General features: G+C 47.5%; 1 protein-coding gene across 1 annotated transcript in view; it reads left to right on the top strand.

The window, feature by feature from the left end:
• The window catches only part of FANK1 (fibronectin type III and ankyrin repeat domains 1), a 965,446-nt gene that overhangs the window by 559,163 nt on the left and 378,494 nt on the right, over positions 1 to 27,789 (top strand). Inside the window, exon 6 of the mRNA XM_086919548.1 lies at positions 21,052 to 21,117. Within this exon, the coding sequence (XP_086775674.1) occupies positions 21,052 to 21,117 (66 nt within the window). The remainder of the gene's footprint in view (positions 1 to 21,051; positions 21,118 to 27,789) is intronic.

Genomic DNA, 27,789 nt, shown 5'->3' with positions numbered 1-27,789 from the left:
CTATGCTCGATGGTGGACAAGTTCCCGCATCTTTTCATGAAGGTACGGTTGTTAGTTTTTTGAAAAAGGGGAAAGAACCAAAGGACCCTAATTCGTATAGACCGATCACGTTATTAAATTCGGATTATAAAATCGCCACCAAATTACTGTCACTTCGTTTTAATAACATTACGGCGGATTTGATTCATCCCAATCAGAACGGGTTTATTATAGGAAGGCAATTACTCACAAATACAAATTTTTTGATTGAGGCACTAGATTACTTTCGGTCACGGGGGTTACATGCTTTGGTTCTATTATTAGATGCAGAAAAAGCTTTTGATTTGGTGGTCTGGGACACACTTTTTATTATTTTGAAATATTTTGGAATCCCACAACAAATCAATAATTTAATACAGAATCTGTACACTGGTGCTACAGCTAATATAATTATTAATAAACTTTTAGCGGGTTCAATTTTAGTTCAGCGGGGAACTAGGCAAGGGTGCCCTCTGTCTCCTATTCTGTTTGCTTACTTTATTGAACCACTTGCTATAGCTATTCGGAACTGTGCTCAGATTGTTCCCCCGATCATTTCTATGGCCAAGATAAAATTATATGCAGATTACATTATGTTATTAATTAAACCGGATCTTCAATCACAGACACAGGCTCTTCAGATTTTTTAAGAATTCGAGGCTTTAGGGGGCTATCGAATTAATAAAAAAAAGACAGAAATTCTGGTTTGTGGGGGAGTAGACCCAGTATTACATCCGGACCTGCATGGCTGTATTAATTCAAAACCTAAAAGATACTTGGGGATCTTATTTTCTCCTACAATTCAGGATTTTAATACACTTAATTTTGTCCCTTTGCTTCGGAAGGTCCGCTTAATGTTCGCTCGCTGGGATCCATTACCGTTATCTATTCTCTGTCGAATAGCCCTGATTAAAATGTCAATACTTCCCCTTTTCAACTTTTTATTTTCCACTATTTCAGTTTTTTTTGCCTGGCTCTTTTTTCTCTAGAGTAGAATCTATGTTTTCCGCATTTGTTTGGGCAAAAAAAACGTCTAGAATTGACATACGGACTTTATACGAAGAAACTGAATATGGAGGCCTCTCATTACCAAATTTAAAAGACTATTATAACGCATACTTTGCGCAGTACTTAGACAGATTTAAAAATACAATTCCAGGGGTGGGTTTATTTATACATTTTTTCTTTGAGTTAATATGTTTAGAAATTCAGATCCCATCCCCCTTCTTGTGCTCAAATCACCTAAATTTGTTCGATACAAGACCCTGAATTGTTTTTTTAAATGCCGGGATGCCATGCTTAAGAGATATTCCCTTGCCCTCTTCAATTTAACAACTCTTCTAATTGGTGCTTATGCTTTCTTAAGGATCAAAATTAAACCCATAATTGTTGTAAACTGGGGGTGCGCTGGGTTTAAAACGTTAGCCGATTTTATGGGGAATGGGTCCTGGTTAGCTGTTGATGAAATGACACGTTTAATTCCTGGCAACTTTTTGTTAATCGGGTCCTATATTGTGATCTATAGAACTCTGGCACAATTAGACCCCAGTCATATTAGTATCCCTTCTCTGTTGGCCGAAGATCTCTTTGTAAATGTCTCAATAAAGAAACCTGGGGAATGGAAACATTGTTTGGAACAGAGTCGGGAGGAAGAGTTGAGCTCTAAAGCTATACGAAAATGGCATACACAGGAAAATTGTGTGTTATCTATCGATATATGGAAAACTATTAATCATTTTAACTTTGGTTCATTACGTGGTGCCAACTGGCGCAGAATGTTATTTTTTAGCAAATGGCTTTTGTACCGCACTCCTGCAATTATCGCCAAAATGTATGATAATACGTCTGCTAATTGTTTTAGATGCTTTCAATGTGACCCAGCCAATTGGTCTCACATTATGGCTTACTGTCCAAAAATTAAGTCTTTTTGGGATGACATTTTTGTTTTTCTTAAAACCTATTATGCGATTTCAATTTCATGCAACGTAAAATTATTACTGTTTGGCTTTGATCCTGATTGTAAACTTTCAGATTATTTGGCAAAATTAGTTTATATTTTAATGGCGGTTGCTAGATCACTGTTATTGCAGAACTGGCGCTCATCACAGGTTCCGGTGTTTCAGGAGTGGTTTGACAAACTGAAAAGGGTCAGGAAATGCGAACAAATGTATGCCAAACGTGTTGGGGGGATAAAAAAGTTTGAAAAGATTTGGGGAGTGTATTTCGAGTAACTTCCTGTATAATATGTTATATTGAAAAGAATGATAATGTAGATCTGTGAGATTTATACTCTTTGTAGCTGATTTAAGAGACTGCAAATAACTTCAATAAAAATATTTTAATAAAAAAATTTAAAAAAACATCCCCATACACCTAGTTAGAGTTCTAAGTGCAGATACCTTCATACATCTAGTTAGGATGGGGGTAGGTAGAGTACAGTGCCATTTTTCTTTCTTTTGGACCTGGCAAATGCCTCTGATCCCCTAGTTCGGCACTTAGGGCCAGATTGCAATCTTTGGCGGCGCAAGGGCCGGTGTCCCCGCCACCCGCCTGCCAGATTGAACGTTTTTTTAAGTCTGTCTGGCGGGCAGTATATCGCTCCCACAGCAGTGCTGTTTAAAAGGCTCATTGTGAGCCTAAAACAGCACCGCTGGAGGACCACCAGTTTACGTTCCTGCACAGGAAGAAATGCACCATGTCGTGCATTACTTCCTGTGCAGGAACTGGGGGTGCAGAAATACAGGGGGCACAACATGTATCCACCCACCTGCAGTCACCCTTGTGCACAGGGGCAGGAAGGAGCCCTGTAGGGCCTCCTTTCATTCCTCACCGCCAGCAGTTACATGGAGGAAGAACCTCCATAATACCGCAGGCGTTGAGGAAAGTCGTTATATGCTTAGCAGTGCCTCAGGGCACCCCCAAGCATATTGCAGCCCTCTGACTGCCATGGGACTACCAGGGAATGGTGGTTCCCTGACAGCCGTGACGGTGCATTGGCGGTCTAACCGCCGGAGTCCTAATAGGACAGTCGGACCAACGGCGCAGCAGTGGCTGGACCGCCACTGACGCGCCCCTGCAGTCTGGCAGACCTCAGGCCGCCAGACTTGTAATCAAGGCCATATTGTCAGCAGAAACATGTTGATCACATGAAACTACTATAGAGACACAAAATACCCTAAAACGTCCTAATTTTAATTTTAACTTTAGCGTCGAGAACATCATTATTATGATTCTTTGTTCTCCTTTAGGTAATTTTAATCATACATCAAGGGGTTCCCACAGGAGCACCTAGCCTTACAAAAACAATGGTGCATTTAAAAAGAACTCCGTTAATTGGAAGCCATTAAGCTGAACAGGATCCCCTGCCTGCCCAACGAGGAACAAAACCCGATGATCAAATGTGCCACATTACTGGGTCAGGGATTTCACGTCCTGTGTACACATCGTTGTAGAGCTAGGAATCTTAGCACTTGCATAACTGTGAAACGCAATACTTTTAGTTTTGCTTATGTACATTGCAGTTCAGGTTGCACTCTGAATTCACCTTATATACTCTCATCTTTTGGTGATTTGCATGGGTTGGCATGTTAAAGTAAAACCTGTTGTCTTTGCCACGGCTGTTTATACTATTTACAACGTATGACGCCTGCAGGAAACAAAACAAGCATTGGCATAGCCAATAGGTCTCGATCTTGGGACCTTTTAAGTGTTTAGGCATTGAGCACATACATACACAGGAGGAAGGACACTGACAGTGATAGGGGTGGGGGGAGGTAGAGAGCAGGAGGCAGAAACAAATAAGGAGAGATAGAGGAAGAAAGAGGAAAGGAAAAGAAAGGTCCTGTAAGAACGTGTGCAGAAACATGCAAATTAGTGACATCCCTCCTGAGTTGGCGAGCAAACAAGGACTCTAGTTAATAGGATTCTCCCATCCAAATTAAACTCACCCTTTATGGTTCTTGGTTAGTAGGCCTCACCAGGCCTCAGTCGTGCTTCCCTACACTGAACAGGCTCTGCCAGGTAAACAACTGCAAAGTGTCCATGCCCTGCTGATACCATATTAACATAAAGATTAATCAGTCGTGGTTGCAACCAAGCTACTTCCCCTTTATACACAGCTCTGGGTGAGGCGGGTTTGAAACTGAGCTCTGCCACAACCGGAGCATAATCCCGCAATCCGGCCAGTAATCCATTGGAGAAAGTTAGTACGAGGCAACAGAAGCCCCTGGTATATCTGAGAAACCGGCAGACCCGGAGTGAGGTCTGCAAAGGGACCACTCAGCAAGAGCAAAACCAAAGCCTGAAGAGACAGCGGGTGGACCCGTCAGTGCCATTGCCAGAGGGGAAGATTAAGTAATTTGCCCAGAATCACAGGATGTTGAACCAACGCCGGAACTTGAACCTGGTTCCAAAGGTAGGAACTCGGCAGCTCTAGTCATTACAACACATCCTCTCCCCTCTTTCATGGTTAGTACTTGGTTCTGTTTTAGGTGACGCTAACAGGAGAAATGGGCTGGTGCAAGCTACCCCCTGACAGGAGCTCCAGGACTTCTTTTTTTTTTACAACTTAACCACTGCTGTGGGGAGTAACTTCTCATGGATGAATGAACTGAATATGGTGCTTGGACGTATAGAAGCTTCATTATGGCATCTGTATGGCATCTTAGCACTTGCATAACAGTGAAACGCCATACTTTTTGTTTTGCTTATGTACATTGCAGTTCAGGTGGCACCCTGAATTTACCCTATATACTCTCATCTTTTGGTGATTTGCATGGGTTGGCATGTTAAAGTAAAACTTGTTATCTTTGCCACGGCTGTTTATACTATTTACAACATATGTTTTATACCTGGCTGGTGATTGCCTCCTTCTGGGTAGTTGTGACATCGGCTCTGTAAGGCTACTCCTGTGTGAGATGCTACTGTAAGCCACCCTTACGGGCGAGCATCACGGCGAAAGGTACTCATTATTGCTGTTACACAGCCTCATGGTGCTGTTTGGTGCCTGTTAAAGCTTGATGACAGCTTTCCCAGTGCGGTGTCCTTGAATCCTTAGCATTGGGGTGGTAATGGAACGTTGTATTCATTAACATACGATATGAAGAGCAAATTTACAGCTTGACAGGCACGTCAACAAAACCACTTCTACGTGCATGATGTTGTAACGCATGTTGCGTAAAGTTCTGCCCCTTCTCCCCGCCCAAGCTAGGCCGGAAGTAGTTCGCGGTACCATACTAAGTCGTTTAGACTATTGTAATGCGCTACTTCTAGAGGCCCCAAAAAATCTGGTGGGGAAGTTACAACGGGTGCAGAATATGGCCGCCAAGTTGGCTCTCTCACGCCCTAGGTCTAGCTCCTCTACCCTAGCTTTGAGAGAGCTACACTGGCTCCCGGAACATCTGAGAGTGCTGTATAAAGCCGCGTGTTTGGTGTTTAAGGCAGTACATCAACTGGGCCCGGTACCTCTGCAGAACATGTTCACCTGGTACTCTGCCCCGCGACTTCTCCGCTCCTCTTCGGCGCATCTGCTGGTAGTCCCGAGGTTTCAGAGAGTTAGGATGGGTGGCCGCTCATTTAGTGTTGCAGCGGCCAAACTCTTGAACTCCCTGCCACTCTCTCTGAGAAGCCACAGGGACTACCTCCCGTTCAGGAAAGCGTTAAAAACGCATTTGTTTCCTAAAAATTGTTGAGTAGCGAATAGTGCAACCGCTCAAGTTCAAAGCGCCAGGATGCCCTTTGGGTGACAGGACTGCGCTCTACAAGTACACAAAATAAATAAACAAAATAAATAAAGAAATAAATTATGAAACGTTTCTTTACAGCAGTAGGTCTCCCGGCATATGGAGCCTTGTGGCTCCCGCGGACGGTGACCTCATCGCTGCATCACGTGCTGGGGAATTAGCCACATCTCTAGACCTGACTTAGAGGGCCTCTCCATAAAGCATGCCGGCATGTGCGCGCCCATGCACATCTCTTTGCAGGGCGGACAGAAGATGTGCACGCAGGGACTGGCTTTACTGGCGGTGCAAAAAAAAGTCCACTGAGTATCACGCCGCCAGTAAAGTGGCCAATACCCGCGTGCACATCTTCTGTCTCGTTTGTCTCCCCGTGTGCATGCTAGAATCGTATCAAATCCAAAAGGCCTCTCATGGCAGAGCAGCGCATGCGCTGCTTTCGCCAGGCCGAGATCCAAAATGCGCACTTCACGTTTTCCTGGGTGAGTTTCAACCCTGTTACTTCACAGAAAAAATTGTGATCTGCTGTGAATTATTGAAGTAGCAGCATTGCTACGGACTATATTTGAAATTATGTGTTTATATTTAACTAGCAGCCCGCCCTGACGTTGTCCGGGGCAGAAGGGGGCTGGGGGCAGGTCCGCTGCAGGAGACACGCAGCAGAGCGGCCAGCAGCGGGAGCAGCAGAGTGTACTTACCAGCATCACGTGCGCGGGGTGTTGTTTCCTTACCCCCGTTTCCTTGCTCCTGGCCGCTTCTGCCCACGTTCGTTTCGTTGCTCCTGGCCGCTTTTGCCCACGCTCCTGTCCTGACTCCGGAGGCTGTTGGTTTGGCGTTCCTTTTTTTTTTTTTAAACCTTTATTAGAGCAAAAACCATACAGTAGTGCACATACAGATTGGTTACAAGAATAGAAGGCACAATGTTAGAGTCAAAAAATAAAGGAGAACGTTCTTCACACTGGGCAGTACATATTACAATTGGGAGTACGGGTCAACATATACGGCAATTAGCACTGTACAGCAGGGCCACGGTACAGAAAAGGGGGGAATAGTACAGCCGATAGGATCCCAGCATAGTGTAGCACATAATGTACAGCATCAGTAAATATCGACAACCCCTATCAGTCAGCAAGAATCCTAGGAAGGCACATGTTATTAGTGACACAGCGGACATCAGCAGCCCAGCACCCCTTCAGGTATCAGAAGTCAGCAGCCGTCACACATCCATCACGGCATTCCGGTGTAGATAATGCGCATATTAATAGATCATGCCATTCAATCACGGCAGTGCAGATTTAGCAAAGAGGACAGCCCTCACAGCACGCCACCCTGGATATCACTATCCGAGTACGCGCTTTGTGCAGCTTTGGTCAGCCAGTAAACCTGCAGTGGGCTCCAGAAGTCCTTAGGCCTACACCGCACAGGCATCAAGTCAGCATATACATTATATTGATCCTGACAATACACCATATCATCCAGCCAGTCCTTAAATTTTGGAGCCCTGCCTCTTCCCCACCTACAGGCTATCCTTCTTTTCGCTAGTAATAAAGCCACATCTGCAAACCTGCGGTAAGGCACCGGAACTTCCTTCGTGTATCCCAACAGCATAACCAGGGGATCAAACGTCATAGCCTCCTCAGTCATGATTTGCAGTGCATCGTGAACCTGGACCCAATAGTCACGTATCGCATTGCACTCCCATGCCAAATGAATAAAGCCAGCCCCCTCCGCCCGACACCGAGCGCATCAATCATCCTCTGCCAGGCGAAATCTGAATTTCCTAGCTGGAGTGTAGTAAAATCTCTGAACAAATTTATAGTGTATTATCTTTAGCCGGCAGCTAGATGAAATATTGGCAGTGATGCCACAACAATAGGCCCATTGCTCATCAGTGATATCGACGCCCAATTCAAGAGTCCACTGTTCACGCGCATGACTAGTCGGAGTCTCTTGCTGCGTCCTAATGGTGTTGTACAACTTCGAGACCAGATGTCGACCATCAGACACCAGCAGAGCATGCAGTGGCAAGGCTACCCCAGGTTCATACGGAAACTGTGGCAGCAAAGCACGGAGCCCCTGCCGAAGCCGCACGTAATAAAAAACGTCTAAGGGGGAGGGCCGTTCCTCACGGAAGAATTGATCTCTCGTATGAAGAGTACCTTTGAGAAATAGGTCACCCCACGTGGATATCTTGTTCCGTTTGCACATAGTTTGAAACCCCGTTTCTCCAGTATTAGGGGTGTCTTTCATAGATTCACATGCTTGAATATTCCCCGTCGTCGAAGTGGGAGTCCCACGGTACATAAAATAGCAGTAATATATGCATGTATATATGAGAAATATTATAAATAAAATATACATACATATAATGCAATAAAAATGTAAACTTAAAAAAGTACCATAGAACAGAATAGGCCCATTGAAAAGCCCAAGGGAGAATTCACTTTAGTAACTTATAGGAGTCATTATGTGTTGGTCCACATTCCAGCCAATCAGGCTGTAGCCTCCTCTAGAACCTTCTCCTCAGAAGCCCAAGTCCTCAGATTTTCTACCGCACGTCGTGTGAAGGGAGTCTCCCTGAGCTCTGCTCAGTTTTCTTCAAGTTTCTTCATATTTTTCTTCAAAATGTCTTCTTCAAAGAAAACTCTGTTCAAGGCTTGTCCATCCTGTGGGAAACTTCGCCTTTTTCATGAGGATCCACACAGTAAGTGTATTTACTGTCTATATCCGGACCATGTTGTCTCTACCTGCAGACTCTGTCGCAAATTTCCTCCTAAGACCTTGAGGGACAGAGAGGCTCGTCTCCTTCTGTGGCTACAGAAGTTGAAATCATCTGACAACATCGTGTCCGATGCTGAGAGTATGTCATCTGGTTTTTCTAAAACCTCTCAGAAGTGTGGGTCTGAGACTGAAATCCCCTCTCCTTTTCTTAAGAAGAGTAAAAAGCTGGGATCTTCCAAGGATGTCTCCTCACAAGACTTGCTTCAGGGCGCGCCTACGGGACCTGGTTCTCTGGCGTCTCGTCCCAAGACCATGCCCTCCGTTTCTAAAACGGGCATTGGCTCGTCGACGGGCTCGTCGACGCGTCCGTCGACGTCTTCAGCGTCTACGAAGTCTGTTTTGGCTTTTTCCACGTCGACGACTACTTCTTCCATGTCGACTAGTTCTGCCACGACGATGATCATCTCGTCGATGAGCAGCCAGGAGGTGAGACCCATCTCATCCATTATTATGATCTCGTCAATCAAACCGTCGACGAAGAAACCACCGTCAACGCATCCATCGTCGACGGCTCTCCCGTCGACGAAGACCAAGGCTTCATCGTCGACGACCGGATCCTCGTCGACGACAGCCCCGTCGACGATACCATTGACGCAGATGATGAACCCCCCGTCGACGGCTGCTCCGCCGCCGACTTCCTCGTCGACGGCAAAGACTGCGATTCCATCGACGGCCTCGTCGACGGCCTCGTCGACGACCAAAAAATCATCGTCTACCAAAATTAAATTTCCTACGCCAGATGCAGCGGCGCCAACGAAAAAACAACTAGAGGGTGTTACAGCTATGCCACTCTCGTCGACGGGCTCGTCGACGACACAGCAACCCCTACAATCTGCTACCACCTTCAAAGTGGTTTCTACTTCGTCCCTCAAGTCTGTACCACTGATACAGTTAAGTCCTATTAGGAGTGGATCGCAACCTCCGGAGAAATTATTTCAATCTGGAGCAGAGGAATCTGGAAATGATTCAGAAGTGGATCAACTTTACCAACCAGCAACCAGTCCATCGGATTTACACATAAAGTGTCAGGACTACAGCGATGAGGATGAGTATACGGATAATACCGTCGAAGATGGGAACGTCCTTTTTCCATTGGATAGCACACAACAACCTAATTACGAACGCTTTACACAAATTCCTATGTCTATGGTCAAAAACCTACAACACATGCTGGATGACTACAATCGTAGATTTCCACCATCGCTGCCGCCTTCCCCAGCACCCCAAGTGCAACGGTCCCAGGCTCCAGCTCCACGCCCTCCGTCTCCAGCGCTTCAACCACAGTCTCCAGCACCTAGGCCTCGAGCTCAAGCGACTAATGCACCTACGTCTCCTTTAGGTGCTGCTCCTGATATAGATAATGAGGGTCAAACTCCACAAAACACTGGAGATAATGACACTGATGATGAGGAAATGCAGGATTGGGACAATTATAGGGCACAGACACCCTCTACTCCACCAACATCACCGAGAACTTCGCCACCAGTGGATATCGCAAGTTTCCACAGCCTTATGGTTCGTGCAGCAAAAAGGTTCCACCTAACGTTAGAAACGCAGCAAGCAGAATGTTTTCTGTATGACTTTAAAGACTTGCCTCAACGCCAAACTCATACCATTCCTATTATTGACCACATATGGGAAGAGGGTCTGAAATTGATGGAACGTCCTAACTCCATTCCAGCCGTTCTACCTAGACTGGACAAAAAATATAAGGCGCCGCCTACTTCCCCGGCCTGCTTAGTTTCACAGCCTAAAGCAGACTCAGTGATCACTCAGGCGGCACAAAAAAGGTCTCGAAATCCAGCCATACCCCTAACTTCCCCCCCGGATCAGGATGGCCGCAAATTGGACTCCATTGGTAAGAAATTTACCACAATGGCAGCAACAACGGTAAGAGCTTCCAACGCCTTAGCCATTCTGGGTCGATACGACCGTCAAATGTGGTCCGAGATCGCTGGTCTACTTCCCCAAATGCCCGACTCCATCCGGGAGGAAGCACAGGCCATCATTCTCGAGGGAGAAAAGATTTCAACGGAGATTATCGACTGTGCCGTCGATATAGCTTCTACTGGATTCCGACAATTGGCGGGTGCTGCAGTTTTGCGTCGCCAAGGCTGGCTGAAGTCAACAACCTTCCGGCCGGAAGTTCAATCCAGAGTGCTTGATTTGCCCTACGATGGCGAATCTCTGTTTGGTAAGCACGTTGATGATGCCTTGGAACTCATCAAAAAAGACACGGACACAGCAAAGTCCTTAACAACTCTCCAATACAGGAAGAGGCCATTTTGTGGGGCACGTGGTAGAGGAGGAGGAACCTCTACTTTTCGAGGCACAAATCAATATAGAGGATACACTTACGACAACAGACAAAGAGGATCCTATCAGTCCCAAAATCGTTCATCCACCTCCAGACCTTACCAGCGGAAGTCCAATTACAGAGGTGGTGCGAACACCAGCAAAAAACAGTGAGAGGATTGTGCATCTTGGAGGTCGGATCTCGAAATTCTTCTGCAATTGGTCGAACATCACCAACGACCGATGGGTCTTGGATGTAGTTTCAAAGGGACACACCCTGGAATTTACGAAATTTCCCCCCGCTCGCCCGCCTTCGGGCCCACCTTCTCCCCATTTCAAGGAACTGTTGGCCCAGGTGCAGCTTCTGATCAGGAAAGGAGCCATAGAATTGGTACCGCAATGTCAACGCGGCAAGGGATTCTACTCCCGTTTCTTTCTAGTGAAGAAAAAATCAGGAGAGTGGCGCCCCATCTTGGATCTGAGGGCTCTAAACAAGTTCATCGCATCCAAGACTTTTCAGATGCTAACCCTGCTTCAAATCTTGAATTTCCTCATTCCAGGAGAGTTCTTTTCGACAATAGACCTTCAAGATGCATATTTCCATGTGCCTATTCACACCAGGCACAGGAAATACCTTCGTTTTACAGTCAGCCAATTTCATTACCAATTCAAGGTCCTCCCATTCGGCCTTCGATCGGCACCGAGGGTATTTACCAAGATCCTAGCCCCGGTGGCCGCTTACCTGCGCTTACAGAACATCCAGTTTTATCCGTATCTGGACGATTGCCTCATAAAAGCCAGGACTTTCCAACTGACACAAGAACACACACAAGTCTGCATATCCCTGTTTGAAACTTTAGGTTTCTCCATCAATTGCCTGAAGTCACACTTTCGCCCTTCTCAACAACGAGACTTTCTAGGAGCCTCGCTCGATTCTCGGCTAGGGCAGGTGTTCGTTTCACAGGAACGTCAGGGCAGAATGTTACAAAAAGTTCAGTTCCTGCAGTCAAGACAGTACGTTTCTGTCCGAATGTACAAGTCATTCCTCGGCATGGCTTCCTCGTGCATTCAACTGATTCCCAACTGCAGACTGCACATGAGAGTCCTTCAGGAAGAACTCGACAGCCAGTGGAAGCAGGTATCAGGGTCGTTCGAGGACAAGATCCATCTAACATCCCGCATACAAAGAGCTTTGGAGTGGTGGGCTCATCCTCCAAATATAGCAACAGGTCGTTCATTCAAGGACGAACAACCAACACTGACACTGACGACAGACGCCTCCCTAGAAGGTTGGGGTGCTCATCTCAACGGAATGTCCGTGAGAGGCAAGTGGACGGCGTCTCAGCGCACTTGGCACATAAATCGCTTAGAACTACTGGCGATTTTCTTGGCCTTGAAGTCCTTTCAAAGAGTGGTGCAGGGACAGACATTGTTGGTGAAGACAGACAATACCACCAGCATGCACTACATCAACAAACAAGGCGGCACAAGATCTCTCGTGCTATCACAGCTGGCACAGGAAATTTGGGACTGGGCTCTACAACGTCAAATACATCTCCAAGCTATCCATGTACCAGGTGTGGCCAATGTGCTGGCGGACGCGCTCAGCAGAGCCCTCTCGGACAACCACGAATGGGAACTCCACCAACCAACGTTGGAGTACATCTTCCGACAGTGGGGCCGACCGCAGTTGGATCTCTTTGCAACTGTTCTCAACAGGAAATGTCTAAGGTTTGCGAGCCGGCATCCTCACAAGGAGTCGAGTGGGAATGCTTTTTCAATAAATTGGTCGAACGCCTTCAGTTATGCATTCCCTCCTCTGCCGCTCATTCCACGTCTGTTACACAGAATGAGATTCCAACCATGTCGGATGATCCTGATCGCACCCAAATGGCCGAGACGTCCTTGGTTCTCAGATCTCCTCCTATTCTCTCTGACACAACCGATACGGTTGCATCCGCTACCACATCTTCTCACAATGCATCAACGTCAAATATGCCATCCGGATCCAGCATACCTTCAACTTCATGCTTGGAACCTGAGTACTATGAATTTGCACACATGAATATCGACAAGGATTGTAGGGCAGTGCTATCAAATGCTCGAGCACAATCTACTGTCAAAACTTACCAGCTGAAATGGAAGCGTTTTTGCGCTTGGTGTTCCACTAGATCACTAGATCCCATGTGTGCTCAGCCAGAACAAATTTTGCCATTCTTTTTGTCGCTAGCAAAATCAGGATTATCTCACTCCACCCTTAAGGTTTTTCTGGCTGCTATCTCTCGTTTCCGTCATGATGGCATAACATCTTTGTACTCTTCCAGGATCATAAGACAGTTCTTCAAAGGCCTTTTTAGGATGTTTCCTCCAATCCGTCGGCCTCCACCTTCATGGCGACTCAACCTAGTTCTGTCTCAGCTGCTTTTGCCTCCATTCGAGCCCATCCATTCTTCCAATCTGAAGTTCCTCACGTGGAAAGTGGCTCTGTTACTTGCTCTGACCTCTTCTAGACGCGTCAGCGACATTCAAGCTTTTACTATACAGCCACCGTTTTTGCAATTTTCCAACGAGGCTGTTACCTTGAGAACAAATCCCAGTTTTATTCCTAAGGTTCCCAGTGACTTTCATCTCAATGAACCTATTGTTCTTAAGACTTTCTTCCCTGCACCTCAATCTGCAGCGGAGCGCTCCTTACACACTCTGGATGTGAAGCGCTGTCTTAAATTTTACATTCAACGCACAGCTACCTTCAGAAAGTCTGATCAATTGTTTGTTGCATATGGTCCAGTATGCAAAGGACAACCCGTAACTAAACAGACTATCACCAGATGGATATCGTCTGCTATATCCTATTGTCATCAACGGGCTGGCAAGCCCCTTCCTGCTCCTGCTCGAGCTCATTCCACGAGAGCTGTGTCGACTTCTGCTGCCCTCTTTGCGGGGGTACCTCTAAGACAAATCTGCAGAGCTGCTACTTGGTCCAGCAGCCATACTTTCACGAAGCACTACTGCCTGCAATCAACAGATGCCGCGGATGCGGCAGTGGGTCAAGCGGTGCTGCGGAATCTTTTCCATTAAAGGTGAGCCTCTGTTGCTACCCGCCTCCAGTCATAAAGGTATTGTCATGTTTTGGTTTTTTATTGCTTATTAAGTGATAAGTTATGCCTAAACTTAATTTGTATCTTCCTTTATGACTAATGTATGTTTTACTGCTTTCTATTCTTATTCAAGCATGTGAATCTATGAAAGACACCCCTAATACTGGAGAAGAACATAAGTTACTTACCTGTAAACTGTGGTTCTCCAGTATTGGTGTCTTTCATAGATTCACATGCGACCCTCCCATCCTCCCCTCAGAGGCTCTCTTCTCCTCAAACATTTATACTTACTTGTGCTACGAAAATCTGAGGACTTGGGCTTCTGAGGAGAAGGTTCTAGAGGAGGCTACAGCCTGATTGGCTGGAATGTGGACCAACACATAATGACTCCTATAAGTTACTAAAGTGAATTCTCCCTTGGGCTTTTCAATGGGCCTATTCTGTTCTATGGTACTTTTTTAAGTTTACATTTTTATTGCATTATATGTATGTATATTTTATTTATAATATTTCTCATATATACATGCATATATTACTGCTATTTTATGTACCGTGGGACTCCCACTTCGACGACGGGGAATATTCAAGCATGTGAATCTATGAAAGACACCAATACTGGAGAACCACAGTTTACAGGTAAGTAACTTATGTTCTTCCTGCAGCAGTGACAATTTAGGGTGATACGCAAGTGGCAACGCCGGTGAGTAAAGCAACATGGTTCCCAGAGCCTTTGCAATACGAGTCCATGCATCTATCGTGCACGTCACCGTGGTGGACTGCAATTTCACATCACTGACTCTCCCCAGTACCATACCATCAAGTGGGAGGGGATGCACAATCCATTCCTCAGCTGCTATCTGCGGCATAAAGGGCGTGGGCCGCATCCAGTGATAGGCATAGTGCGCCTGAGCGCTCAGATAATATACCTCAAAATCCGGGACATCAAACCCCCCCTTTGTCATACGGCAATGTTAAAGTGGACCACTTCAACCTCGGTTGCTTGCCCTCCCAGAACAATCTAAGGAGTTCCGACCTAAGGCGTTTAAAAAAATAGGCGCCGGGGTGGTATGGGACATTCTGAAACAGATACAAGAAGCGTGGGAGTACCACCATTTTCAGCAGTGAAGCTCTGCCCGCCATAGAGAGCGGCAAGGACATCCATCGCGTGACATTGTCAGCCAACTTAGTGATAGCGACTCCGTAATTGAGCCTAATCGTCTCTTCTCTATCAAGTGAGATCACTATACCTAAATAGCGGAGATCGGTATCGCACCACTCTAGGGGGTAATCCAGCTGGAATCTCTCAACAGCCGCCGTAAGCGGGAAGAATTGTGATGTTTTCCAGTTCATGTGCACACCGGATATTCTGCCAAAAACAAGAAGCTCCCGCAGTATCGGATTTAGATTCACCTGCGGGTCCTTCACATACAAGGTGATGTCGTCCTCATAAAGTGACACACCTATTTGGCGTTGAAAGCAATTAAACGCACTGTGTTTATGTAATTGCCTGATTCGACACGCCAGTGGCTCTATGGCAATGGCAAATAAAAGTGGGGAAAGAGGACAGCCCTGTCTAGTACATCTCGTTATAGGCAATTGAGGGGAGAGTGTTCTGTTAACTATCACTCTGGCCACATGTTGGGTGTACAGTAATTTCACCCATGCAATAAATATTTTAGGAAAGCCCATTCTTCACAATATATCGATGAGGTAATTCCATTCCACCGAATCGAATGCTTTCGTAGCATCCAGAAAAACTGCGGCAACAGGGAGCTCAGGAGCTATAGTCGGAAGTAAAGAGAAGAGAGTGCGAAGATTATGGGTGGTCGCACACCCCGGCACGAAGCCAGACTGATCCGGAAGCACTATAGTGGGCATAAGCAAAGACAGCCGCGACGCTAGTACTTTCGCTAACATTTTTGCGTCGCAATTAAGCAGCGACAGGGGATGGTAGGAATCTGTGTCCAGAGGGTCCTTGCCAGGTTTTAGTAGGGACGTAATTGCCACTTCCCTCATCAATCCCGGCAGAATCCCTACCTCCAGAGACTCCTCAAAGACCTCCTTAAGCACCGGGGCCATAACATCAACATAACATTTATAGAACTCGGCAGGGAGTCCATCCAAACCCGTCGCCTTTCTATTACTCAGAGACATTATGGCGTCCCTTATTTCCTCCACTTCCAGGGGCCCTCCGAGAAATGCCCTATGGCCATCAGAAAGCCAACACAATGCAAGATCGTAAAGGAAGCCCCCTTATCTGACCTCCCCCGACTGTTGTGTAGTGTACAGCTGTTCATAGTGGTGCATGAAGGCCTTCTGGATCCCTATTGCATCCTGACACCGTGCGCCGTCTTTCAGTGCTAGTTCTAGGACCCCAGTGCTAAAACGTGGGTGTCTCGTGAGGGCAGCGAGCACTTTACCCGGTCTTTCACCTTCACAGTATTTCCTAGCAGTCCAATACTTCGCTCTATATTTCACTTCCCTAGCAGCCTCTTCTTCAAAGTCCGATAGCTTGCCTCTAAACGTATGACTGAGCTCCGGGTCCGAATCACTGATCATCCTGTTCTCTAGGTCTTTTAAGTCTCCTTCCAATTTCTTTATGGTCTTGGCAATATCTCTGAGTATCCCACAGCTTTTAGAGAACGTAACCCCTCGAATCGTCACTTTAAATGCCTCCCAAATAATTTCCACACTATCCACTGACCCCTTATTCCTGGGAAAGAACGCCTCTATCTCCTCCCCAAGCTCTGCCTTGAAAATGGGATCTAACAGTACTGAGGGGAACAACCTCCGGGGGGTCGCGGTCTATTGAGACCCGGCATCGTCACAACAACCCTAACTGGGCAGTGATCTGAGTAAGTTCTGGAGAGGTGCTCCACCTTGTGTATTCCCACGCTAAGCCCCCATGACAGAAAACAATAGTCCAATCGCGCCCAAGTGCGTGCGTGTGTTGTGAAGTGCGTGCCCTCCCTGCTGTCAGGATGTGTAAACCTCCAACTATCCACCAACCCAGCCTCCTCTAGTATGCCCCGTAAAACGTCCCTCGCTTGAGTGTTATATTGGTTGCTCCCGTCAGACCTATCCGCCACAGGCCTCAGCGCTATGTTAAAATCACCGCCCCATATAATATGTGTGGCGTCTATGGCAACGACGTGGCCCCAGAGGGTAATAAAGAAGTCAGGAGTGTCAACGTTGGGCGCATAACAGTTCACAAGCACAACAGTATCTGAACCAAATCTACCCCACAATATCACATATCGCCCACCAGGATCCAACCTCACCCCCAGCTCCTGGAAATTAAGCGTTTTTTTAATCAACATAGCAGTCCCTCGAGCATAGGACGAATATGATGAAAATTTCCGAACGAGGGCCCAATGGCTAGCAAATTTAGGGTCAATCCCTGGGCGGAGATGTGTTTCTTGTAAGAAAGCGATCTGCACCTGATGTCTATCCAAGTACGCCAACACATTCCTACACTTTCTGGCATCGTTAAGACCCCGCACGTTCCAGGACATGATTGATAATTTATCCAGCGCACCGTCAGCCATTATCCATGTAGCAGACCATCAACACAGACCCACTCATGCGCCAAAGTCGCCTCCCAGGCGAAGAACAACTTAGCAAAGAAACATTATGCAATCGCATCCGCACCCAATCTGCACCACAAACACACCTCATGATTTCCCCCCCCTCAACTCGACAACCCCCAACCAGCACACACCAGCTACACACTACCGCAGAATACAAGGCCATAAACAAGAACAGTGCAAGCAATGCAGGGTGCCTAAGGCAAGTACCCACAACACACCACCTAGCAATCACCCAGCAGCATCCTACCACCCACTGGTAGCAGGGTCAGATCCGAGTGCAGGGCACAAGACCATCCCACAGCATGACATAACAAGAGAGGCCTGTCATGGTACAAGTATGTCTAAGCCCCCGGTCCAGAAGGGCAGTCATGATCATAGCAGTGTAGAAAACAGTAAAACAACAAAAAACAGTCCCACGGGACCATCGCACTTTAGTACAAGTGCATCCTCCCGCCACCCACCTGAGCAACCCCAACCTGCCAGGACCCCTTGTCCCCCCCTCCTCCCGCAGCAAAACCCATCCAATCCAACATTTGCATCAAAAGCACCAAGTTCAATGGGGAATACCCTTCAGGGTGTAATCTAGAGGCGCACATAACCACCCCCCACACCTCGCCTTTGACCCTCACGTCACAGGTAGGCACGGCCCAGGTAGTGGGGGGGGATGCCTGGAGTACATTACCACCGTAGTCCATCGCTCTTCCAGTGTCCTCTGGCAGTACGCGATAGAGCCATCCTGCAGTTCTCCGCAGCGGGGTCAGACAACAAAAAGGAGAGGGAAAAGCGGGTATTATGGCGGAACCACAGAAGTTCAATTTACAGACACCGACCAGTCAGTGTTCAGCATCACTCATCTTCGTTGGCCGAGTGGAACCCCTCCTGCCCATCATCCCCATTTTGTCGACCCGCTGCACGCTCCCTCTTAAGCCGCTTCACAAAGTCCCCTGCCTGTTGCGGGTTTGTAAAGAAGTGCTGCTTCGCCTGGTGCGTCACTCTTAATTTTGCAGGGTACAATAGAGCATAGTCCACCTGCAGCTCTCTAAGCTTCTTCTTGACATCCAGGAACTTACGCCTCTGTTCCTGTACCACAGGCGTGAAGTCCGGATAGATGGAAAAGTTTACCCCGTCACAAGAGAGTGTGCGGGCGGTGCGAGCCGCACGAAGAGCCGTGTCTCGATCCCGATAGTTCAGGAGACGGGCGATTATCGGCCGCGGTGGGGTTCCGGTAGCAGGTCGCGGTCCAAGGGAACGGTGCGCCCTCTCCACGATAAATTGCTTAGAGAAGGCCTCCGAGCCGATCGCTTCAAGCAGAATCTTTTCCACATAAGTCTCCATCCTACCCACATTGGTCGTCTCCGGCACACCTACCACGCGTATATTATTGCGACGACTTCTGGCCTCCAACTCCTCATTCTTTGCAGCTATGACCCGGAGCACTTTGTCCATACGCGCCAGTTGTGTTGTGTGGGTAGCCGTCGTGTCATCATGGGCAGAAATACGCTGCTCTGCCGCTGTAATACGCTCCTCATGAACGTCCATTTTTTGCACCACAGCATCCATCCGTGATGACAGTTTATCCACCTTGTCCACTATAGTAGCAAACCCCTGCCTCATTTCCTGCATCATTTGCTGAAAGTCAGGGGCAACATGTTGGGGGACAGCGTCAGATACAGCAGGGGGGGAGCGGGAGCCCCCGCGTCCTGCGCATTTCGCAATCCTCTCTTGGCCGCCAATGAGTCAAAGGACAGCTTCGGCTGTTTATTGTCCGGTTTACCCATGCCCAATTGCCTGCAGCCGCCCAAAGCAAGTACTGCTACACTGACGGTACACAAAGCGGCCAGCAGTCACAGGGCAACGCAGGCCAAAGACCCCCCCTCGTCTGCTTAGCACTCACTGTCCGTAGGAGGCTTAAGGGATATCGCAGCACGCATGTGACACCAACACCATAGACGGAGCACCCAATCCACAGTTCAGTCCAAGGGCAGCAAAAGAGGGGGGTCGCAATCAACAGCAGCAGTCTCCTCCGTGCGCACACCCCCAACCTCAGAAGCAGACCACCAGCACTGTAGCTATTTAGATGAGCACCGAGCCTGCCAATCCCCCGCCGCAGCCCACTCTCCAGGTGGCAGGAATGTAAATCCCAGAGTTATTGGATGTATAGTACAATCAACAGCATTTCATTCAGCAGGCACAAAAGGCGGAAAAGTGCCTCGCATCACTGTTGCATCACCCTCGAGTTGGGAGAAAATAAAAATATAGCAGAATGATCTCTCCACCATATGCCAGCAGTGTCCCCCGTTAGCTCCGGCAATTGAGGTCGAGGACAGCACTCTCCATGTTGAACGTCCTCGGTCCCACGCAGACCACAAGGATAGTTGCACCAGGGTAAAGCAGGCCCGTACAGGGACTGCACACAATCTCAGCGCCGCATCAAATGTCAAGGAAATCAATGCCGGCAGTCGCGGACCAGCCAGCAAACAGGGGGAGCAGTGAAAGCCCACAGCAACCAGGGGCACGAGCAGGTAAAATACCCGCCTCACCTGTCTCACACAATGGCCGCCGCTCCACACGGCCGCCGGAGCCATATGCAGCAACGCGGCTCTATAGGCAACAGTCACTGCAGTGCAGCACAGCGTCTCACCAAACGCAGAGGAAGGATCCTTGTCAGTCGTCCTCTCGCTCCGGCGATAATCGCCCAGGGTAGCACAGAGCCGTAAGGCCCCGCCGAGTAGTGCGTGTGAAGGCCCTCTTGCCTCGTGGTGCGCCGCTGTCTCAAGTAGATCGGCAGCCCGGCCAGCAGCAGCAGGCGTCTCCAGGTCACCGCCCGGTCAGATCTTCTACCGGCTGTAACTTCGGCCAGAAACGTCGAAAATGGATGAAAGTTGAACCGAAGGTGTATCAGGCCAGCCTCAAGCAGGATTCACGGACAAAGTAAGCGCAGATGGTGGTAAAGTAGGATTAATGACAGATAAGGTCTCCAGGCTGCAGGAGCCTCACATTAGTGCGGCCATGCTGCTAGTGCGCCCTCTAGCGCCCCCTGGTTTGGCGTTCCTACCCGCTTCTGCCCACGCTCCTGTCCGCTTAAGGCATGTAGAACTCCGTAGTCTGTCGGTTCGGCGCTCCTGTCCTGCCCGCTTCTGGCCACGCTCCTGTCCGCTCTCTGAGCACTTTACTACTTTACTAACATGGCGGACCCGTGATTGTGATGTCAGCACGTATCAAACGCACATGCCCACCTCAGACATGGTGCTACTTCCAAGGGACTACTTTCTGAAAGAACGTCCTTTTCCCTTCTAAGGTATATTTTTTTATGGTATAACGCCTATGTCCATCTGCTTACCCTGACGTTTCCTATGATGTATTGGGTGTTTTGATAGGCGCTGTGGTTCCCGAATTTACCTGGCTCAAAGGTGTGTGTTCTCTCTTTATAATAGTAGTATAGATAACAAATATCTGTTTATACATCTGAACAAAAGGTCTGTGTTAGAATTTCTTTGATAAATATAAATGAGAATGTCTGTTTTCTTTACATAGTCTCGTCACTTTATTGGTTGAAAATGGTGCAGATGTGAAAAAGGTGAACGGAAGTGGAAAAGACAGGTATTTAAAACAAAATATCTTTATTTAGTTGTTTTCCAAATACATGCACGTTTCATATTGTGTAGTTTTGTCACGTTTCATTACTTTTCTATTGTGTCATCGTTATTGGAACATTTGATTCAACTCTTATAACAATAACTCATAAATTTGACGATATCCGTAAAACATTCTATATTACAAATCAGTTGCACACTGTTTGTATTTCTCATACTAGTTAACGGCATCGATGACTCGGGGTGTTTGGTATTGCTTGTGAGTGATGCCAGCTTTATCCTTGTTGACGTATGTATCGGATCTTATACCATAACTGTTTGTGAGAGTGACGCGGATCAGGGGTGGACAGGGGTGGCTGGCATCAACGGGGGTGTTTGCGTGCTCAAACAAAATTTGAAAATATAAAAATAAATAGGCGCTCATGAGAAAAAAACTTCAAATATATTTAAAATGAACTTACTTTACGACAGGACATCCTGCCCCGAACCTCTCGCGCATGCAGCTCGTCCACCACAAGGAAACTCCTTAGATCAATCCTGGAGCTGCTCTCATGTTGTGAGAGCAGCGCTTTGATTGGAGGGAGCGGCCTCACTAGGAGCTCCCTAGCGGCCTGCACTTACTCCAACCCAGCAGCTGGGTTAGAGGTTTCAATGTGTGCATGTCTCACTGGCCGTCTCAAGACACCCAGCCAAAGGGACATGCACAGTTTAAAAAGTGCATATACTGCCCACTCTCCTCCTTGCTCCTGTCATTCAGAAGCGACCCCGCCCCCGTCCTGACGCTCGGTCCCATCTGACCATTTTATTCATCTCGGGGCTTTGGGTGGTTTTTTAAATTGGTGCGACTCTCCTCTGCTCAAACTGAGGAGCAGCCCCTAGGAGTGGGTAGTTTGTAATGGTGAGGGTAATGAAGGGAGTAGGTATTTAACCATCATGTTATGTTATTATTGTGTTATGCTAAGATTAATTTGTAGAATGCACGTTCACCAAAGGTCTCTTGCCACTATTGTAAAAGCACTATCAGGTGGGTGCATATGTATAATCTGCTCAAAAGTCTATTAAAATAGCTATGTCTTTAGATTTTTTTCGAAATGATAAAACGGATTGTGCAAAGCAGAAAATTCCTGATAGTGGGGGCTAACACTGCAAAGCTCCTCCCTCCCTATCTGCTCTTCCGATAATTAGCAACTAATAAATTAGAATAGGCATGTCTTAGATTGTGAAGAGCATACTTTTTAATGTTAACTGCAACAAAGTTCAGTGCTAAATTGTTTACGCAGTTAAAGACCGTACAGAAAAGTTTAAATTCTGTCCTTTTTTTCCTTGAAAGCCAGTGCAATGTTTTTTAGCAACTGTGTCGCCTGAGTATGTCTTGTGACCCTTTAAATTAGCCAGTGCTTAATTTGTAAAATATGAAGTGCAGGTGCTCAAATGTTTGTCGGAGGCCACACCTACTTTTCTCTGGCTCCACCCACTTCCTCCACTGGCTCCACCCACTTACTATATTAGCTCCACCCACATCTTCAACGGGTCAGAGCCAGGGCAGTAATAATAATAACCCTTTTACATAACCCGGCTGCACCCTTCCATGTGAACATACTGTGAACTGTGGTGCACAGCCCCTCATAGTAGGCTTCCAGGCCTCCCACATCATGCCAGGCAAGGCAACAGAGTGCTTGTTGAGGGTCAAATAATCCTGGAGTCCCTGAGCCAGTCCCTGTGTGAAACACCGGTCTGAGAGGTGCCACAAGTTGAGCCTCCACACTTGGCTAGGTCCCACGCTCTGAGATCCAAAGTGTAGCATTACTGGGGTGTGGTCAGAGATAAACCTGGGCACAGTGAGGGAATCAGACAATTGAGTCAGATCGTTAGGAGGGAGTAACAGTAGGCTATTTTGGGATTGTATCTTGTGTGTTGCCAACAGGTGAGTGTAAAACCGGTCATGGGGGTTCCATGTCCTCCACGCATCACAAAGCACCAGGACTACGACCCATTATTTCAGACCTGTCAATGTCCCCCTCCTAACACACTGGGCCCAGTAGAGCCCACCGCTGGATTCAGCGCTTCATTAAAGTCACACCTTTTGAGGCTGATTCCCTAGGGTAATTTTAGTATCACATCTCACACTTGGTTCTAGCTGGAGGGGGGCAAATATACATTCCAAGGGGATGGATTGGGCAACCCTCAAAAGGGTACCTCTACCACCACATATCTACCAAGAGAATCGTTCGTCACTTCGGATACCACCAGGGGGTAGGTTATGTACGCATCCTGTGGAGGGGCAATACAGTGGGCTGAAACATGCCCACCTGACCAAAGGGTTGAATCATTCCTCTGCACTTTTAATTAAGCCCATCAGGGGACAGGAGTAGAGTTTATTAGGGCACCAGAGAGGTCTTTTTAGTCATTCTGCGTCTCTGTACATAGCACTGCAAGGTTATTTTATCCACTTTTTTCAAATATTTCCCCCACGCCACAACGCCTTGTTTGATATAGGACTCCACCACACCACACATGGACATTTCTGGAGCCCCCATGCCTAGCAGGGCTGTAGCCCACCCCCAAGAGGTGGGAGGAGGATCCTATGATGAAGCCTGCCACCAGGCTGGAGGGGGGGGGGGGCTACCATCTTCAAAGGAAGACCGTTTTATCTCACAAAGCCCACTTATCTATTCAGTAATTTACAACACCCCCTTTGCAGAGGGTACCCGCTGTCCCCTTGGCCCTGGGAGAGAAACCCCTAGTGTACCCCAATAAACCCCTTGCAGTAGTTTAGTAATGTGAGACCACAACTGATGGACACGCCTTTCAGTAGATAACAGGTCTCACTCACTTCTTGCGGTAACACACCATCACTTAGACATGATGTCACACCTGTCTTGTCTTCAGTTAACATACTTCAAGGTGTCATGCTATGAAAACCTGCACATAGAGGCTTCCAAAGCTCCCCTAAAACATTCTAGAAGCTTCAATAAATGGACATTTTACAATCTGCTGATGATGCCAGCTGCACGAAAGCCTGCACTAAAGGGTGTTCATGAGCAGAGGGCTATAGTGGTGTGAGGGCTTAGGGTGCGTGAGGGTCAGGTAAAGAAGGGGGCTTGTGAGAGAAGCGTGTTTGTTTCCAGCTGGGAGAGGTTCGCCTCGCAGTAGAAATGTTATGAGTTGTATGCACAAGAGCGTCCAGAGCTGAACGAGCGTGTAGGCTGAACCCTTCTTTAGAAGTGACCCAGCCATTGATTGGATGGGCAAAGAGAATGTTACTTGCTTGTCTCCTGCCATGTGCCTAATAGAGAGATCCCTAGTTGGCATCCCTCTCACCTCTTGGAGGTGAATTCTCGACAGAGAGGCCAGTAGTGGAATGGGCAGTAGGTCTTAAGTGCCCAGTGCCTCAAGAGAGCAGTGGCTCCCTGGTTGCGTGTAGTGTCAGGCCCCAGGTTGATACGCAATAGGATCACTACACCTCTGGAGCCTTTGGTGTCCTGCTGCTCCTGCATGCTTCACCTGCGCAGCTTTATTTTTTAAATCATGATTAGGCCGCCGACCTACGCCGCCTACCCAAGGCCATCATGACTAGACCAATCAACATAATGATTTAAAAAACAGTAATCACCGTCACGGCGCCTGCGGCCTGCCAGGCCCTGCCTCACCTACGCAGCTTTATTTATAGGCCTCGCACACAACTCTTTACCTGTTTATTTTTGTGTTGGAGATTCTCCGGCTGCAATAAAATGCTGCGATTAAGGCACTCTATTTTTTGTGGTCCCAAGTCTGTGCTATATGAAATACTTCAACTAAACGAATGTATGGAAAATCTAAAATAAATAAATGAAAGAGTTGCGTCATGCGTACGTTAGTTCAGTGGGTTAATGTACTCGCTGCGGTGATCTGGGCTCTACATGTTCCTTGCCAGCACCCCTGTTTGACTCGGCGTTTTGTCCCTATGAGTTCACTGTGTGGTGGGATATATTACTTTTTAATTGTATACAGTTCTGCAAAAGTGCAAATTGCCACAGCAAGCACCACTCAAGAAAACAAGCTATTATTACTATTTCGGACCAGATCCTTGCTGGACCTGCCTGACTCAGAATGCCCAGTTGTAGCTTGATTGGTAAACTCATATTTCACCTAACGGCTTGGGAGGCAAGGTGGCTGAGAACAATTTTCACATTCAGACCCTGGTGACACATACAATATCAGGGTCTCAAAGGAAAGACCGTGAATCTCATGCTGCCTTAATACACAATACAGTTCAGTGGGGTGAGAGCCCACCCAGTGTGCCGACGGTCGCACGTCTGAATACAAACGGCAAACTCAGTGTAACAAAGTAGTGTTTAGCAGCGTTGGGTGAAGGGAGTTGATTGAATAAGATCACAGTTTAAATGTCTCCAGGCTCACGGTGATGCAACCGGCTTCAAGAAGTATGAATTGTAAAACATGAAGAGCCAGGCTTGCTTTACCTGCAGTCGGGGTGAAACCGGCAGGAAATCTAGTGGAATTATTTCTCAATGTAAAGAAAAGTAACATACCAGGTCCCGACTCCCGCTACTTTGAAGGGCGGCATTGAAGTAGTTCATCAGCCACCAGTGGATACTCGGTGGTCGGTGAGGTGCGGCCGTGCGGGTATGCTGGGGCGGGCGTGCCATGGCAAAATTAAAGCTGTGAATGCGCGCGCATTCAAATCTACGCACGCGTCGCTGCCTCTGCCGCACACAGCCCCAACCCCCACAGAAGAAGACCGGCAAAGGCGCCCTGCCCAACTCAGTGTCCCGCCCACTGATCCGAGTGGGCCAGAAACACTGATCCGCGGCCGGAGAAGTGAAAGTGAGGAGATGAGAGAATCTGAGTTAATCACGTGACATCACGTCGTCACCATTTAGGACACACAGTAAGTGTTTTACATCCACAACCAGTACGACAGAACTTAAACTAAGCAAGTTACAGCAGCAGCACTAACGATACTACAGCAGGCGCAGCACAGCACAGCACACGCTCTCTGTGCCAGTGCCACAACTCATTATCAATTACTGACGGTGCACTTAATGAGCGTGACTGTAGACCCGGCCCTGATAATTAGGTGCCGGTGCTAAGCACCGGCAAGCTCCGGCTCAAATTAAGCCCTGAAATTAGCCCAGCTGCCTCATTCTGTAACACTTGAAGTTTATGTAGGTCGGTGATTGGCAGGCCGGCAAAAACCACGTTAGCTTAGCATAATCCAAACTGGATAGAATAGTCACTATTAAAACTTTGTGTGCTTCAGAAGTCACCATGGGGCTGTTTTTCTCATCATTTTTAATGGGAAGGTGCATTTGGACACCAGAGAGATCGCTTGAGTCTAAAAATGATAGATTACTATCAGTCATGCCCCTCACACTCCTAAACACTGACGAGGATGTAGCATCCATGACTGTAGGGTGACAACAGACGTAGGGCACTAGGACCCTGCGGGTCATAGGGCAGTGACCAGGTCACTGGACACCACATCCTGTAGGGGACAGGAAGTGGACAGACGACTGAGGACAGACGAAGAGGACAGACGTGCTGTGACACGCTGGTACCACAACTACAATAAAGAAAGTGACCAACCTCATTTGGCGTCCTGTGTTCCTTATGCCGAGTGCAGCCCTAACAACACGACATCTGGCGACGAGGGAAGTGACGAATCCACACGTGTGAGAATCGCGCCGTGTATTCGAAAACAACATCACTGGTAGCAGAGAGACGCAAGGAGCTACACGGGAGCCCACCCCGATCAGCGTCCAACGGAAAACGGCAAAGCGCGGTAAGAAGCATTGGACGAACAGCGCTAGTGCCCCCAGTCAGAAGCGCGAGATCCTCGCGCTCAGAAATTGAAGCGCGAAGTCTCGCGAGAAGCGGGAACATCGGCGGCCATCTTAGAAACAGGCAGGAAAGCCAATAAGAGCAATGTAACGACGCGGCGGCCATCTTGGGAACAGGCAAAGCGACATTTCGACAGCGAAGTCTCGCGTGAACAAGGGCAGCCATTTTGATGGGGACAGCAGAAAAATAACAGTGAGAAAATACAAGGCAGCCATCTTAAGGGCAGGCTAAACGAAAAAAAAACGAGGAATAAAGAGAAATAGAGAAGAAAACAAGGAAAGGGACATAGATGGAGCCCCACATCAAGGAACAAAGTCAGAAAAAGATCGTGAGCACTTGGAAAGTGCCGAATTTGAAGAGGAAGAAAAGAAATAAAGCACAGGCAAAGCCAAAGACAGCAAATAAAGGCTGGACAAAGGACAAAGAGAAAAAGAAATCAAAGACTTAAAGAAACAAAGTGACAAAGGAAAAAGAAGATAAGAGAAAGGAAGAAAGAAAAGAAACAGTGAAAGACTAAAAAACAAAAACAAAAAAAAAAGGAGATAAAGAGAAAGGAAAAGAGGAAAAGAGCAGATAAAGGCAAGAAGGCAAGGATGGCAGACCCAAAGCCCAGCGCACAATGTAGGAGGCCACTGCCATTCAACTTATCGGAGCCACAAACAGGAATAAGGTGGGAGAAGTGGATCAGACGGTTCGAAAGATATATGGAAGCAACAGACGTAACAGAAGGAAAGAGACTAGGGTTACTGCTGAACTTAGCAGGGGATGACATCGAAGAACTTCTAGTGACACTGCCAACCGAAGAAACAAAGACATATGAGACATTAAAGAAATGCCT

The sequence above is a fragment of the Lissotriton vulgaris genome, chromosome 5 (assembly GCF_964263255.1).
Source record: "Lissotriton vulgaris chromosome 5, aLisVul1.2, whole genome shotgun sequence".
Lineage (NCBI taxonomy): Eukaryota > Metazoa > Chordata > Amphibia > Caudata > Salamandridae > Lissotriton > Lissotriton vulgaris.
The sequence above is the reverse complement of the archived record's forward strand: the minus strand, read 5'-3'. Positions and strand labels throughout refer to the sequence as shown.